Source organism: Hyperoodon ampullatus (genome assembly GCF_949752795.1).
Source record: "Hyperoodon ampullatus genome assembly, chromosome: 1".
NCBI classification, from domain to species: domain Eukaryota; kingdom Metazoa; phylum Chordata; class Mammalia; order Artiodactyla; family Ziphiidae; genus Hyperoodon; species Hyperoodon ampullatus.
Window position 1 is genome coordinate 20,753,000 of NC_136914.1, and position 18,415 is coordinate 20,771,414.

At 37.4% G+C, this 18,415-nt stretch overlaps 1 protein-coding gene across 1 annotated transcript in view; it reads right to left on the minus strand.

Annotated features, from left to right (window-relative positions):
• Positions 1-1,555: 1,555 nt before the first annotated feature.
• Positions 1,556-18,415, minus strand: part of LOC307057143 (uncharacterized protein) — a gene marked incomplete at its 5' end in the record, with an annotated part of 256,577 nt that continues 239,717 nt past the window's right edge. The window contains one exon of the mRNA XM_079710201.1: positions 1,556-1,645. Coding sequence (XP_079566327.1) covers positions 1,601-1,645 — 45 coding nt within the window. The 3' untranslated portion in view covers positions 1,556-1,600. The remainder of the gene's footprint in view (positions 1,646-18,415) is intronic.

Genomic DNA, 18,415 nt, shown 5'->3' on the forward strand with positions numbered 1-18,415 from the left:
AATCTAAATCAAACCCATTAATAAAAGGGTAGGCAATACCCGAAAAAGTAAAAAGAAAATGCTTGATGCAGAGGCTAAAACAAGCATTAAATGAATGTTAAAATACAGTTGAAATTTAGATATCAGATTAGCCTTAAGGCACATCTGAATTAATAAAACTGATTTTGAAGCATTCTGGATTATTTTTAAAATTTTATGTGATTCAACAACAATGATACTCTACAACTATGGGCCTCATTTTAAGATATCTACTTTACATTTAGACCTATTCCACCTGCTGTTTTGGACATGATTTATCCCATTTTAGAATAAGCTGGTTCCTGAATATTCACCTTAATACAAAACCTATGCCAGAGTATTATCTTTTCCTTATATCTCTATTGTTCTACAGTTTAAGCTCTACAACAGCTTTCATGTCATTTTTGTTTTTAACTTAAATATGTAATACAAAAAACCCTTTGGAACTATAATTGCCATCTCTAACCTAACCTAAAAATTTTAAATACCATGCTAATGCTTCTCTGCCACAATTAAAAAACCAACAACAGGGAAACTTTCACTCTGTCAGTACGTAAGTTTTATCTAGTTACACCTATAGTAAAGCAACATATTACTTTCCGAGTCATGTGTAGTAGACATTGAACACATAAGTATATAAATTTCATGCGTGTTCTAAATCAGAAAACACATAGAAAACAATTCCTTTCTGTCCCCTTCAGCACCACTGCTTTTAATGTCAATCTGGGATATGCAAAACAATGATGATAAATGAATATGCAATCACACTACGGTCCCACAGAGAAGCATGTGTCAAAGTTCTACCTGTGATGACAGGAAAACAACTACTGATGTGGGGCAAGAGATGTTAATTTAATATCTTTACTAGAGAACCACATTTTGCAAGGAACCAACCTAGCAAGTCACTTGGACATGCAGAGAAACTCTAAATGCTGAGTCCTTTGCACCTTGGATGAAGAAGTCTGTTCTTACTTTTCATCACTCCTGCTTCTCTCCATTCCCAGAAGGAGTCATTATTTCACTTTAATGTGCTGTCAAATGGACAGTGGCTTCCTTTTCAAAAGACTCCATGTTACTCACATTCACAGCCTGCACATTTTGATAGTGTCTACAACATCTTCACACATTCATCTGAATTCTTCCCCTATTCCACTTCTAGAACACCCTCCACTATAAACTCACTAATATTCATGTTTTAATAGCAATATAAAAAAGTAAACACGAATTTACCAATCAGAAGACGTCAAGTCTGACAGAATGAAGAAGGAGAAATTTACTGACAGGACATACCATGAAATCAGTGTTCAAGAGCCATTCCCACCACCCACACCATTTAAGTGTATTATGACTGTGCACAGCATTCTTAAGAGCAGAATACGAAACTACACTGCCACCAAGAACACTTAACCAGCAGGCAGCCCCTCCACATCAGCTTTAATGTGCCACACAGCCCTCTGCTTACTGATGTAGAGCAGCCAACAGGGAGATGGAGTTTACCAGTAAAAGCGAGACTGAACTGGCTAATTACTTACCTTCTTACGTATAGCAGGCTTGCTCGTTTAACTTTTTGTTTCCACTCTTGTCATAGCTCAGCGGCAAAAGGTTGTGATTCAGCAGAAGTTCGAACCTGATAATTAAAAAGAAATTTTTAAGAAAAAAATTGGAAATTAAAGTTCCCTCCACTGAAGTCTTTCTTTCCTTGCCCTCTGGCTGTATGTTTCTCGCTCCCGTTTTCTCTCCCTGCAAGGCAGCTACGTAGTGGTCTATAAATATTGACCCTGACACGTGCTCAGTGCTTTACTTGCTCATGGCACAGGTCTGTGTTACTGAACACCGTGGTAATACTCCAGCAAAGTTCTCAGCTGCTCAGACAAAGCTGTGGATTGGCTCACTACCCAGCAATCCTGTGCCTGCCTGGAAATACCATTTTGCTGCCAGTTTTACAGATGCTATGGGCCTTTCCTGAGGCCCAAATCAGGCACAGAAGGGCAATTATGAGGTTTGTCTGAAGAAATAGTTTTCCTCAAGCAGGTGGAGAAAAGGGGGGCTGGGTGGAGTGAAAGACAAGAGAGGAAATACTGTCTTTGTTTTGGCCAAACAACATAATTTCAAATCCTTTATAAAAGTCATACCTAAATGCCATTCAATCAAGCTTTATAAAACTGAACTACTACTTACTATGAATAACCAAAAGACGTAGGAAAGCATTTTTGCAATTGTTTTTAATATTGCTTCTCATTGAATAAGGCTACAGTGACTGAGTAACTGGCCACAAAGAAATGTGTCAACATAAATAAATTCATTTCCAGAATGATAGAAGTGCCCAGGAAAGTATAATATTAATCTGATCAAATTAAATATTTGGTGAAAGAAGCTAAAATATAATCTCGAAATTATATGAATCAGCATGTTTTATGAAATACTTCTAGATTTTCAATCATCACAATTGAATTATTTTATTTTTTTAAAAATTAAGGGGACTTCCCTGGTGGCGCAGTGGTTGAGAATCCACCTGCCAATTCAGGGGACATGGGTTCGATCCCTGGTCTGGGAAGATCCCACATGCTGCGGAGCAACAAAGCCTGTGCACCACAACTACTGAGCCTGTGCTCTAGAGCCCACGAGCCATAACTACTGAGCCCGTGTGCCGAGAGCCTGTGCTCCACAACAAGAGAAGCCACCACAATGAGAAGCCCGTGCACCACAACGAGTAGTAACCCCCGCTCACTGCAACTAGAGAAAGCCCGTGCACAGCAACAAAGACCCAACACAGCCAAAAATAAAATAAAATTTTGAAAAAGGTATTATTAAAAAAAAATTAAAGATGAAATCTAAGTCACGACTATGTAATTTGTAGGTGATATAAACAAGGTCAGCATTATCTACATATAGCGCATATAATGTCCACGGTATGAATGATTAGAAAATAAATCAAGCCCATATTTTTTATTCTTCTTGCCAAGAAAAATCATATGTTTACTTAATTGAAATTTCCTCTCTTTATTAAATCAAGAGTAAAGGACACTTAAGAAATAATCTGGGCACTTACTCAGTTAATAGATGATAAAACTGACCCCCAGACCAGTTAATTTACCCACAATCACATGGCAAGTTTGTGGCAGGGCCAAAACTAGACGTTCTTGCCTTATTGCTCACAATTCTGTTCCCCTTCTACTACAAGAATGGTTCCTAAGCTCATTTTTAGGTTCAAACTCTGATTTTCAGATGAAATCTTACCAAAAACCTTATCTGTAAGGGCAAATATTACACCTAGACAAATAACGAGCATAAAACAAAAATAGCCTTTAACAGCTTAATTGACTCCCCCAAAAAGTTACACATAAGAATTAACTTTCTAACAGTTGAAATCTACTTTTCCTTGTTTGGTTCAATTATCAACATTTTCCCAATAAATTAACTTAATACCAGCAGAGGTATATAGTGAGGTGCTGAGGAGCCCAAGAGGAAACACAGTTCCTACACCCAAGAAAGGAAAAAAAAAAAAAAAACAAGGCTAATGACAAAACAACGTGTTAGTACAGTGATGCAGACTAGGATGGCGGCAAGGGTGCATGGAACACTAGCTCCTGAGTCAGTCTGAAGTGGGGGAAGTCTTGATTCCTCAATCAAGACTTCTGCATCTTAAAGAAATCAAAGATGACACAAACACATGGAAAGATACATGATATTCGTGGATCGGAAGAATCAATATTGTGAAAATGGCCATACTACCCAAAGCAATCTACAGATTCAATACAATCCCTACCAAATTACCAATGGCATTTTTCACAGAATTAGAACAAAAAATTTTACAATTTGCATGGAAACACAAAAGACCATGAGTAGCCAAAGCAATCTTGAGAAAGAAAAACAGAGCTGGAGGAATCAGGCTCCCTGACTTCAGACTATACTACAAAGCTAAAGTAATCAAAACAGTATGGTACTGGCGCAAAAAAAGAGAAATATCGCTCAATGGAACAGGATAGAAAGTCTAGAGATAAACCCGTGCACCTATGGTCACCTAGTCTATGACAAAGGAGGCAAGAATATACAATGGAGAAAAGACAGCCTCTTTAGTAAGTGGTGCTGGGCAAACTGGACAGCTACATGTAAAAGAATGAAATTAGAACATTCCCTAACACCATACACAAAAATAAACTCAAAATGGATTAAAGACCTAAATGTAAGTTTGTATACTATAAAACTATTAGAGGAAAACATAGGCAGAACACTCTTTGACATAAACCACAGCAAGATATTTTTGGATCCACCTCCTAAAGTAATGAAAATAAAAACAAAAATAAACAAATGGGACCTGATGAAACTAAAAGCTTTTGCACAGCAAAGGAAACCATAAACAAAACGAAAAGCCAACCCTCAGAATGGGAGAAAATATTTGCAAATGAAGAGACCAACAGGGGATTAATCTCCAAAATATACAAGCAGCTCATGAAACTCAATATCAAAAAAACAAACAACCCAATCAAAAAATGGGCAGAAGATCTAAATAGACATTTCCCCAAAGAAGACATATCGATGGCCAAAAACCACATGAAAAGATGCTCAACATCACTAATTATTAAAGAAATGCAAGTAAAACTACAATGAGGTCTCACCTCACACCGGTCAGAATGGTCATCATCAAAAAATCTACAAACAAATGCTACAGAGGGTGTGGAGAAAAGGAAACCCTCCTACACATCCAGTGGGAATATAAACGTACAGCCACTATGGAGAACAGTAAGGAGGGTCCTTAAAAAACTAAAAATAGAGCTACCATATGATCCAGCAATCCTACTCCTGCGCATATACTCGAGAGAACCATAATTCGAAAAGATACATGTTCCCCAATGGTCACTGCAGCACTTTTTACAATAGCCAAGACACAGAAGCAACCTACGTGTCCATCGACAGATGAGTGGATAAAGAAGATGTGGTACATATATACAATGGAATATTACTCAGCCATAAAAAAGAACAAAATAATGTCATTTGCAGCAACATGGATGGACCTAGAGATTGTCATACTGAGTGAAGTAAGTCAGACAGAGAAAGACAATTATCATATGATATTGCTTATATGTGGAATCTAAAAAAGGGGTACAAATGAACTTATTTACAAAACAGAAATGGAGTCACAGATGTAGAAAACAAACTTACAAAAGATCCTTCAGTAGGTGAATGGATAAACTGTGGTACATCTAGACAATGGGACCTTAAAAAAAAATTAGGGAGGAAAGAGGGGGTGGGATAAATTGGGAGATTGGGACACACGACTATATATAAAATAGATAACTAATAAGGACATACTGTAGAGCACAGGGAGCTCTGCTCAATACTCTGTAATGGCCTATATGGGAAAATAATCTGAAAAACAGTGGATATATGTATAACAAATTCACTTTGCTGTACACCTGAAACTAACACAACACTGTAAATCAACTATACTCTAATAAAATTTTTTTTAAAAACGATTAGGCAGAAGTGAGGCAAAGATGAGACAGAATAACAATAAAGACAAACAGGCAGGAAAAAGGATGCTATGGAACTTGCAAGTTCTTTCTTGCTGGAGCACATAATGTGAAGCAGGAAAAGTTCAAATTAAAAAAAAAAGAAAAAGGTCTAGAAGGAGAAAGGTGATGAAGGGTTTTATATACCAGGTTTAAAAACTTGGGTTTTAGGGACTTCCCTGGTGGTCCAGTGGTAAAGAATCTGCCTTACAATGCAGGGGACACAGGTTCAATCCCTGGTTCAGGGAACTAAGGTTCCCACGTGCCGCGGGGCAGCTAAGCCCGTGTGCCACAAACTACAGAGCCCACGCACCCTGGAGCCTGCGCGCCACAACTAGAGAGAAGCTGGCTCACCACAAAGAGTCCACACGCCGCAATGAAAGATCCCGCATGCCCGACAAAGATTCCATGTGCCGCAACTAAGACCCGAGGCAGCCAAAAATAAAATAAATAAATAAGTAATAAATAAATCTTTAAAAAAAATAACTAAAAATAAATTAAAACTTGGGTTTTATACAGTAGGCTAGTAGTCTTCAACTAGTTTTATTCACAGACCCTTAAAAGAATTTTGAAAAAATACATAACCATTCACACATTACCAAGTTAACATCTACAATTTTTCACTTGTGGTAAAATATGTACTTGAAAAGAATTTAATTTCCACCCAATTGGAAATAAAATAAAATTTATATCAACTATTTTAAGAATACTCAATAGAACCTAAATCCACGGTAATAAAACCATTATCCATTTAAAAAATACATGAATAGACTCTTCTTTCAACAGCTGAAAATTTTACATTACTATTTAATTTTCTCGACCTTTATTTCCATTTTATTTATTTTATTTTTTTTTTTGCGGTATGCGGGCCTCTCACTGCTGTGTCCTCTCCCATTGCGAAGCACAGGCTCTGTACGTACAGGCTCAGCGGCCATGGCTCATGGGCCTAGCCGCTCTGCAGCATGTGGGATCTTCCCGGACTGGGGCATAACCTGTGTCCCCTGCTTCGGCAGGCGGACTCTCAACCACTGCGCCACCAGGGAAGCCCCCTCAGAGAATTCTTACGTAATGTATTTTGTAATTAAAAGCCTTTCATTTTTCACTCTATCATACTTCTCCACAACAAAAATATAAGACATTAATTAAAATTGTTTAATTGCTAATTTTTCTATGATCCCAGGACAATGTACTATAGTATGATTTCGGATGGATAAGGGTGTGTCTTCTTTTGTAAAGTAAGAGAAAGAATGTTGTGAATAAAGCATTTCTCTTAGGCAGATCAATATTAATAAAGAGAAATTCATGCAGAAGTTGAGAATCTGGACACTGACTCCATTAAAACTATCTGACTGGACAACAGTACCACATACTACCTTTATATCAGTTACTTAAATAAACAGTAGAGGCAGCCCAGGCTAGGCCAGGAAATGAACTAAGCAGTGCCCTCACAAAGTCAGAAAGGAATCTCTTAGCCTACATTTCTCTCAAGGAACTGCTAGAATTTTTTTTTTTTTTTTTTTTGCCGTACGCTGGCCTCTCACTGTTGTGGCCTCTCCCGTTGTGGAGCACAGGCTCCGGACGCCCAGGCTCAGCGGCCAGGGCTCACGGGCCCAGCCGCTCCACGGCATGTGGGATCCTCCCGGACCAGGGCACGAACCCGTGTCCCCTGCATCGGCAAGCGGACTCTCAACCACTGCGCCACCAGAGAAGCCCTAGAATTTTAATATTGAGTTTTAAGGGGTAGCAAGAAGATGAGATGAAGAAATTAATCAGCGGAAATCAGTGGACAAAATTAAAAGGACTGGTATGTCCTATAAAAAAATAAAGGGTTTTGTCTTTGATTTGACTATACGGTAAAGAATGCATAAAGAGTCTAAGGTGTGAAGACTCAATACTGCCAAAATGTCAGTTCTTCCCAACTTTACCTATAGATTCAATGCAATCTCAACCAAAATCCCAGCAAGTTATATTTTGGGATATTAACAAACACATACTAAAGTTCATATGGACAGGCAAAAGACCTACAACAGCTAACGCAACACTGAAGAACTAAGTAGGAAGACTGACACTACCTAACATCAAGACTTACTATAAAGCCATAGCAATCAAGACAGTGTGGAGAAAGAATAGACAAATCAACGGAACAGAAAAGAGAGCACAGAAATAGACTCACTTAAGTAGAGTCAACTGATCTTTGACAAAGGAGCAAAGGCAAAACAATGAGGCAAAGACAGTTTTTTCAATAAATGGTGATGGAACAACTGAACATCCATAAGCAAAAAAAATGAATGTGGACACAGATCTTACATCCTCCACAAAAATTAACTCAAAACAGATCACAGATCTACATGTAAAATGTAAAACTGTAAAACTCCTAGAAGATAACATAGGAGAAAACCTTATGACCTGGGATATGATGACTTTTTAGATAAAACATCAAAGGCATGACCCATGAAAGAAATAATTTGTAAGCTGAACTGCATTAAAATTAATAACTTTTGCTCTGAGAAGGACAATATTAAGGGAATGAGAAGACAAGCCACAGACGGAGAAAATGTTTGCAAAAGACATCTAATGAAGGACTGTTATCCAAAATATAGAAAGAACTTTTAAAAATCAACAAAAAAAAGAACCCAAATGGGCCAAAGACCTTAACAGACACCTTACCAAAGGAGATACACAGATGGCAAATAAGCATATGGAAAATGCTCCAATTCATATGCCATTAAGGAAATGCAAATTAAAACAACAATGATACGCCATACCACTATACATCAGTTAGAATGACCAAAATCCAGAACACTGAAACACCAAATGCTGGGGAGGATGTGAAAGAACTTTCATTTATTGTTGGCGGGAATCCAAAATGATCCAGCCACTTTGGAAGACAGTTTGGAGGCTTCTTACAAAATTAAACATACTCTTACCATATTATCCAGCAATCACACTCATTATTTACACAAAGGAGTTGAAAACCTATGTCCACACAAAAACAAGATGTTTATAGAAGCTTTATGTATAACTGCCCAAACCTGGAAGCAACCAAAAGATCCTTCAGTAGGTAAATGGATAAACTGTGGTACATCTAGACAATGGAACCTTAAAAAAAAATTAGCTATTAAGCCATGAATATTAAAAAAATTAGCTATCAAGCCATGTGAAAAGACATGAATGAAATTTAAATTCATATTACTAAGTGAAAGAAGCCAATGTGAAGAGGCTACATACTGTATGACTTCAACTAAATGACATTTTGGAAAAGACAAAACTATGAAGACAGTAAAAATACCAGGAGTTGTTTGGAGGAGGGATGAACAGGTGGAGCACGGAGGATTTTTAGGGCAGTAAAAATACTCTGTGTGACACCAAAATAAGGGAAACATGTCATTATGGATTTATCCAAATCCACAGAATGAGCAACACCAAGAGCGGACCATAAACTATGAACACTGAGTGATTATGATGTATCAATGCCGGTTCATCAATTATGACTCATGTACCAGTCTGGTGGGTAATGTTGATAATGGAGGAGGCTATACACGGATGGGTGTGGAAGACATACTGGAAATGTCTGTACTTTCCTCTCAATTTTGCTGTGAACCTTAAACAGCTCTTAAAAAAAATGAAGTCTTTAAAAAAAAAAAAAAAGGCAAAAGTGCCTCCTATTTTGCATAGCTGTTCTTTTGCTAAGACAGGTTATAGAAAGAAGGAACAGCTTTGAAACCAGAAACTAGGAAGAAAAGATGGATTTAGTTTTGGACGTGATAAACTTGAGGTATCTGTGTTACATCCAAGTGACTACATTCAATAGGGACTTGAACGTACTGATCTAGAATAGAGAAGCAATGAAGATTGCATCAATTCAGCAGCCTTCCATCACTATTGTCCTGCTGCAAATCTTGTCACCATATAGTCTAGTCTCAACACAGAAACCACAGTAGTCACTCCAAAAAGATCACTCAGATCATATCCATCTGCTACTCAAAACCCTGCACTGCTTCCCCATGTTACTCAGAGCAAAAGCCAAAATCTTTCTAATCTATAAAGGCTTGATCTGTCCGCTCATTATGTCTCTGACAGCAACTACAGCTCCCCTCACTTGCTTACCTCCAGCCCACTTGTACTCAGTATTCTTTCAATGTGCCTGACAAGTTTGCCCTTAGTGTCCTTCTATTTGCTGTCCCCGCCCTGGTATGTTCTTGCAGACAGTTTCACGGCTAACTCCTTCACCCTCTAAGTCTCTGTTCAAAAGGCACTTTCTGTGCTATACAGTAGGACTTTGTTGTTTATCCATTCTATTGTATATATACTGATAAACCATAATGGAAAAGAATATGAAAAAGAATGTGTGTGTGTGCGTGTGTGTGTATATATATATATACATTTGTACGTATAAATGAGTCACTTTGCTGTACAGCAGTAATTAACACAACATTGTGATTCAACTATATTTCGATAAAAAATAAATTAAAAAAATAAAAATAAAAAAGGCACCTTCTCAGTGAAGCCTACCACTACCCTACAATTTAAAATTGTACACTTCCTTCTTTATCATTTGACTGTTACTGCTTGTCTCTTTCCAATAGACATAGATTTCAAGGGCCTAAACTAGCCTTGCACACAACAAATGTACAATAAATATGTGTTGTATAAATGACTGAAACAGAGATTTGTGAGCCATATACCAACACAGGTGGTTCCTGAAGTCACAAGGTCTCTCAGTGTTGAGAAGTAACCCAAAACCAACACTGAAAAAGTGGGTCAAGGAAGACAAGCCCACAAAGACCGTAAAACAACTATTGAGTGTAAGTAGGAGAAGAATGAGAGACTGAGAACAGGGGTGAGTGAGGATGGAGTATTCAGGAGGGAATGGTCAGCAACTTCCAATGCCATGGAAAGATCCAACATGAAGTGATTGAAAGGAGCCCATTATACACAAAATTCAGGAAGCACCGTGACACTAAACGTCTCCGAATTGTGCACTTCATAATGGTACGTGTTATGGTATATAAATTATTATTTCAACAAAGCAGGTATTTAAAAAGAAAGAAAGATCATTGGTGGCCACACTGTTTCCCTGGGAGGAGGACAGTAAGCAAGTGAAGTGAGACATGGAGTAAGATCTCTCTTTCAAAAAGTCTGGCCATAAAGAAAACAGACGGACAGATGGGGGAAATGATTTAAAACAACTCATCCCTGTGTAGAGACTGAGTGTTCTGAAGTCACGCGGACTTGAGTTTTCATCTTTCTCAAGTTACTTTATAAGTTATATAACCCTAGTTTCCTCATCAATAAAATGAGTTTAATATTTGCACCTCTGCACTGGGTATCAGTACCGCTTTTTACTGTGGAATAATATTTCATTGTCTAAGATAGGCTTTTTAATTATCCATTCATTTTAGCTGATGGACGTTTGAGTTGTTCCCATTTTTGAACTATCATGAATAAAGCTGCTATGAACTTTCATGCACAAGTTTTTGGGTGAACGTCCATTTTCATTACTTGTGGGTAAAGAGCAGGAGTGAAACTGCTAAGTAAAATGGCAATTGTATGTTTAACATCATAAAGAACAAACTGTTTTCCAAAGTGGCTACACCATTTAAACTCCTGCCAGCAATGTATGAGGGTTCCAATTTCTACACATCCTTACCAACACCTGTAATCATCTGTCTTTTTTATTACAGCAGTACTTGTAACTATAAAGTAGATCTCAGTGTGGTTTCAATTTCCATTTCCCTAATGACTTATAATGTTGAGTATCTTTTCATGTGCTTATTGGTTGTTGGGCTATTTACTCTTTCCAGTAACTACAATTTCAAAAAAGCCTAGGACCAAGTAAAGCTTAAAGCACATTTTCAAGTTATATATGGCACAGACACAGCCACTCACTTGTTAGCTGAATAAATAAACTAATCAACAAATGCAAGATTAAGGAATAGAAATACTTGACTTATTAGTATATTGTTTCCGTTTTTAAACTAACTTAATTTGAATTCCCATGCAGTTTCGACAGAATGTTTAGTAAGGTAGAGAAACTTTAAAAAAAATTGATTAAGAAGTGAATGACCTTAAGATACACTGTTGACAAACTTATGAGATATGAATACTACAAATTTATACAACACCATAAAGAATGAGACAATCCTCGGGGGCAAACATTAGTAAAATAGGAAAATATTACTAACCCAAGCTTGTCATCATTTTTCAAAAAGACCTGAGGAAATATGTGACTTTAAGTGTAAATGACTGAGGAGAAAGAAAACTGACTCTACAGTGTGCCTAGTTAGAAGCAAACTATGGATGGTTTCCTCCTTGTTTTTCCTTTATAGGGCTACTATCAGTCATATCATATACAGAGTCACTTACCTTTAACTCTAAGGCTCTTTGTTCTCAAGTAATAAATACTTTGGGCTCCCGGGACCCCACAGGAAAATCATACATAAGTCTACTAACCTTTACTGCTGCCAGTTTATTGTAAGTACCTATCCATTATTAGTTTGAGAAGTATTGACTGCGCAGTTAATAAATAGGTCATTTGTTCTTTTCAACCAGAACAATGTTGTATTCAATATGTAAACTGAAAAGAAGAAAAATACTAAACAAGAAAATGATATAGCAAAGAATTCATGTCCTTTTAAACTTGTATTTGGCATCATACCAACTAATGCCAAACTAAACTTAAACATTTTATCATTTATAAATAGAAATCGTTTTGAAATGCATAGTGCATGGAACGCATACAAACACAATCAATAATAAAGCTCAATTATGTTTAACAAAATAAGATAATAAAGAGTGAAAAGCATCAAGAATAATCACGTTATTCCTACAGTTGTTGCTAATTTGACTCATAATAAAACTATACTGTCTCTTCATGTTTAATAAAAATAGCTGAGTTCCCAGCTACATACAAGCATTTCCATTTGGTTTCCTCTTAAAGGCACACATATTTATATAACACTAAGGACAATCTCAAAAAGTGTTTGAAATATAATATTTATTTGCAATATAATTTCAAGCATTTCTACTTCTACAAAACTGTACAGTTCTTAAAGTCATCATGTATCTTTAATATTTATTTCTTAGATTTAGGGAATTAATCATTAATTCAAATTTTTCTATCATTTCAAAATGGAAATTAGATTGTCTATGTGACAATAAGAATCTTTATGAGAATTTTTAATTCCATTAATCTCTGAGTAGTTCTAATATTCCAGACGACAGATGACTATGATTATCCTACATCTGAAATAAAGGTTTTCTTTCACCAAAAAGTCAGAGCTGAGCTGAACTCTCAATACTTGTTACTTTTTCAAGAACAACTCATTCAAGGATCTTTTTATTTATACAGATACCCATAATTAGCAATGTGATACTAATTTAATGGAACATTTCTAGAAAAAAATACACTATATGTTGTTGAACAGTGGAAATGATATCCTGAAAAAGTACTAAACATCCTCTCCAAGGCAGGAGGGACATAAAGGTGATCCTGAAATCGCCCCTACCAGAGGGATTTCTGCCAGCTGAAAGGAGAGCAGGAAAGATTGAGGGACTCAATAAAACAAGCTACCGGCAGGCATTCCTTAGGATGGAAAGGGGGAAATCCCGGACAGGAAGGACTCAGCAAAAACCAACTCAATAGGGGAGGGAAATACACGTCTACCACATTTAAGCTGACCTTCTTTATTTTTATTTTTTTTACTATTCATTAATCATATGACAGTAGCTCATAAAAATATCACTGAATAATTAAATTTAACAGGCAGTAAAAATAGAAATGTACGTTAAATCTGGTCATTCATAAAAACATCACTGGTTTATTTTACTGCTCTATGATGAATCTGCTTTCATATGGAAGAATTAAATTTGTAAAGCTGAGGAACATCATTACTCACCTTAATGCCACATTTTTCTAATCAAAACATATTTCAAAAAAAGGAGAAGAAATAGGAAGAAAACAATAAAGCAAACTAATTTTAACACGAAATGAATGAGATATCCATTACTCTTGATTGGTTCACATATAAAATGTGGTTGTTTCTACTGGCTGTCCTGCTTGACAGGCCCTGAAATTTTCTTTAAATGTGGTTGGTGTCAAAGGTAACTAAAGAGTAATACAGAGAGACTAAAGTATTTTAAATCTTTTACTTCTGTATTTTGGTGGATCTGAATATTGTCATATGTTAGACATTTCCAAGAGCAAGTTAAATCATACTTTTTTTTTAATACTTTATTGGAGTATAATTGCTTTACAATGGTGTGTTAGTTTCTGCTTTATAACAAACTGAATCAGCTATACGTATACATATATCCCCATATCTCCTCTGTCTTGGATCTCCCTCCCACCCTCCCTATCCCACCCCTCTACTTCCCACTAGCTATCTATTTTACATTTGGTAGTATATATATGTCAATGCCACTCTCTCATTTCGTCCCAGCTTACCCTTCCCCCACCCCGTGTCCTCAAGTCCATTCACTACGTCTGAGTCTTTATTCCTGTCCTGCCCCTAGGTTCTTCAGAACCATTTTTTTTTTGTAGATTCCATATATATGTGTTAGCATACAGTATGTGTTTTTCTCTTTCTGACTTACTTCACTATGTATGACAGACTCTAGGTCCATCCACCTCACTACAAATAACTCAATTTCGTTTCTTTTTATTGCTGAGTAATATTCCATTGTATATATGTGCCACGTCTTCTTTATCCATTCATCTGTCGATGGACACTTAGGTTGCTTCCATGTCCTGGCTATTGTAAATAGGGCTGCAATGAACACTGTGGTACAAGACTCTTTTTGAATTATGGTTTTCTCAGGGTATATGCCCAGTAGGGGGATTGCTGGGTCGTATGGTAGTTCTATTTGTAGTTTTTTAAGGAACCTCCATACTGTTCTCCATAGTGGCTGTATCAATTTACATTCCCACCAACAGTGCAAGAGGGTTCCCTTTTCTCCACACCCTCTCCAGCATTTATTGTTGGTAGATTTTTTGATGATGGCCAGTCTGACTGATGTGAGGTGATACCGCATTGTGGTTTTGATTTGCATTTCTCTAATGATTAGCAATGTTGAGCATCCTTTCATGTGTCTGTTGGCAATCTGTATATCTTCTTTGGAGAAATGTCTGTTTAGGTCTTCTGTCCATTCTTGGATTGGGTTGTTTGTTTTTTTGTTATTGAGCTGCATGAGCTGCTTGTAAATTTTAGAGATTAATCCTTTGTCAGTTGCTTCCCTTGCAAATATTTTCTCCCATTTTGAGGGTTGTCTTTTCATCTTGTTTATGTTTTCCTTTGCTGGGCAAAAGCTTTTAAGTTTCATTAGGTCCCATTTGTTTATGAACTGAAGCAATCTTTCTAGTTTTTGTAAGCTTTGATTTCATTCGACTACTGTGGAATAGGTGAAAACTGCACAGGAGTGCCCTTTGAGGGTTCTTTTTTTTTTTTTTTTCTTCCTCAAATTTGCTTCATTATCATATTTGACCTACAGTGACCAAGATCAGGATAGGTGGGTGGTAAAAGGATAGGTGGGTGGTAAAAGTAGAAAAGGTAAAGATAAAGAATATCCTTATACTTTTCTTTCATGATCCAATAAAGAGATGAAATAATGTTAACAAACAGCAGGTCAATTTAGGAATCAACCTGATGACATTTTTGTTTTATTACAAAGAGAATTTGTATTGAACCGTTAGATCAAAATAACTGCTTTGTATAAGTACTTGTGTTTGGAAAAACATACACAAACTGTCATTCTTAAATCACATCCGTAAAGAATATAAAAGAACACTTCAGGAGTACAGGAGCCTCAAAACATCCTCAGGGTAAGGAATCCACGTTAATGGGGTATACCCTCTCTTACTGTCCAGCTCTTATTGGTGTGTATAAATCTAACAACTCACATTTATACAGCATATTTTTAAGGAGTGTTCTTCTATATGTTTTCTCATTTGCTCATCAGGACAAGCCAACAAGAAAGCATCCCGACTTTACATATGAGGAAATGGAAGTTCAAAGTAGGTAAGGAACAGCCTAATGTGCCAAAGTTTCAAAAAAGTAAAGACTGAAACTGAACTTGAGTCTTTTCACATTAAGTCCTTGGCCCTTATTACTATACTTTTCAATAATACTTGAGGGGCCATGTCTCTGTAGAGATTATTTTCTTATGGAAAAAAAATAATTCCTAGGGGACAAACTGAAGTATTCCTATTTGAGGCATATATATTTTTGTTGATAATGGCAACATACACCCATTACTTGGGTAATGACAGTACCACTACTTAGTCATCCAAAGTAAAAATTTCAGTTTTCCACTTCTGTTCTCCCCTAATTCTAATTAGTTACTAAATACTGAAGTCTGTCTTTGAAATACCTCTCGAGTTGGTGCGCTCTACCCTTCCCTCTGTCCCTACCAAAATTCAGGTCTAGCTTTTATATAACCTTAAATACTGAAAGGCTCACAATCGAGTCCGCTGTCACCACTCGGCCTTCTCCTCCATCAATCTTCTGCACTGCTACTACACTTAACAAAACGTCAACACCTCCCCTTGCCAGCAACAGAGGGTTCGAACTTTCAGCACAGAATATAGGCCACTCAGCCGTCTCGACCCAGCTCCGTCCTTTAGGTTTCATTTCCCTTCTGTCCACAACACAAATCCCACATTACACTCTGCTAACACACCAAACCATATGTTGACAAGAAATGCCGGGTGGAGCGGCACTTCCACACACCTGCATCTTTTCAAAGAACAAACAGAATTCTCTGAACCCTGATTTCTATGGAATAACATGTGAGCTGGTGTAGAACTAGACCTGACTATGTGGGAATGCAGATTCAAAAATTAAAAGACGGAAAACTTCTTTGGATGCTGTGAGGCTGGTATTACAACTCCTTGCTCTCCTTGATTGTCTCATTCTTTGAAATGTGACAAATTTAGTGTTTCCTCCTAAAAGCAGAAGGCGAAAGCACGGACCCGTTCCCAGGCTGCCAGCAGTAAAGCAGGGATAATAACACTGTACACTATGGGATGATGTGGGGGGACCTGACCGGCATTTCTGTCCTGACTATTCACTCTTCTTTCTCTGTTTTATCATCTTTGTGGTAAAATGAGGCAAGAAACAATTCCACAATGTTACTGAAAATGTTCGTTTCAACTGCATGATTCTCCTTGCTAATCTAGCTTTCTGGTAAAATTGCCCGTAGCGATAGAGATTTTGAAGCAGGATACCATCTGAAAGAGCGATCCTAAGTAGTATTTAAGTACTAAAATTATAACAATAGCACCATGGAACGAACAGGGCTCTACACAGAGAATTTTAAATATTTATATGCCCAAAGATTGCTCCATTTTCTTTTGGGCAAAGTACACTGATGAAAGTTATCATTGGGTTTACTGACAATCAATACCAATTAAAAGGTACATTTTAAAATGCATATCAGGTGTTACTGGAAAATGCATCCATCTGAATAGCAGCTATTGAAGTTTATCAAGAAGGGTAAATAATGTACAAAAAGTCCCAAGTGAGCGATGAAAACCTTGTATAGATGACAAGCCACATATCAGTTGGAAGCCAGCGCTCAGACTTATTGGCACCAAGAATGTTTGCTTCATTTCCTAAGTGTGTATAACATCACATCCCCCGGTTGGCCTGGAATACCCTTATTTATTGCTTTATTCTATTAAAAACTTCTTCAACTTACTTATGTTCCTGACAAATCCATTTTATACTTTTTAATCAGCAGTTCTAATGCTTCTTATGGAGTATTTCATATTTGTTTACGCTTTCATTCAGCCAAACACTTGCTGAGTACCAGTTATTGGCTTGGTACTACAGCAAAATCCCTGTCCTCAGAGAGGCTGGTGAGGGAGACAGAGACTGGTGAACAGATTGCTGTAATACGGAGACTGGCAATGGCCATGACACAAACGAGCAGAGCACAGGAAACCTAACTCTTCCTGGAGACTGAGCTCAGCAAAGGCTTTTTGGAGGAGGACGTGATGGTTCTTAAAATATAAGTTAACCAGAAAGTACATGAAGATTTCAAATGTGTGGTACACTTTGGTATGATGGTTAGGACCCGAAGCACAGCCATGCAGTGAGAGCTTCACGTGGTGGTGGGCAGCCCAGTCTTACGTCACCACCCCAAGGGTTTCGGCACTGGGCGGCCCCATTTCTAGGTTTACCTCTTCTTTGCCTGTTGGCATTTTCACTCATTTCATCTTAAGGCTTTATTCTAATTTTTAAAATATGATACCATATTTGGTCTTGTTTTTGGAGAGAAAAAAAGATATAATTATGTATATTCCCACAATCATTTTTCTATCAACATTTTATTTACTCAAAAATTATATATTGAGGAACTGCTATATGACAGACTTGGCTTTAAATGCTGGGGAATATGACGGTTAACCAGACATGCCTTCATGGACTTTACATTCTACTTGGGGGCGGGCGGGGCGGGGACTAACAAATGAATATAACATCTCATGGTCCCCCCAAAATGGCAATAATACAAGTAACACAGAATAATATGACAATGCTGGGGAAAAGCTTTAGAGAGGGGGATTAAGAAAAGCCTTGCCTGAAGCAGAGCCCTGGGAGCTGGGTCCTGAATGATGAGAGGAGACAAACATATAAAGATCTGTAGGAAGAGCATTCCAGGCAGAAGGAATTGCTAATGGAAAGATCCTGGGATAAGAACAATCCTTGGTATTCAACTGACCAGTTTAAAAAAAAAGGGGCTGGGGGGGTAGGGTGGAGGGGAGAGGGACCACACAATGAAGTCAAATAACTAGACAGTACTGAATGACGCAGGCGTTTTAGGCCAGTGGTTCTTCAACTGTGCTACACATGAGAATCACCTGTAATGCTTTTAAAAATTGAGATGCC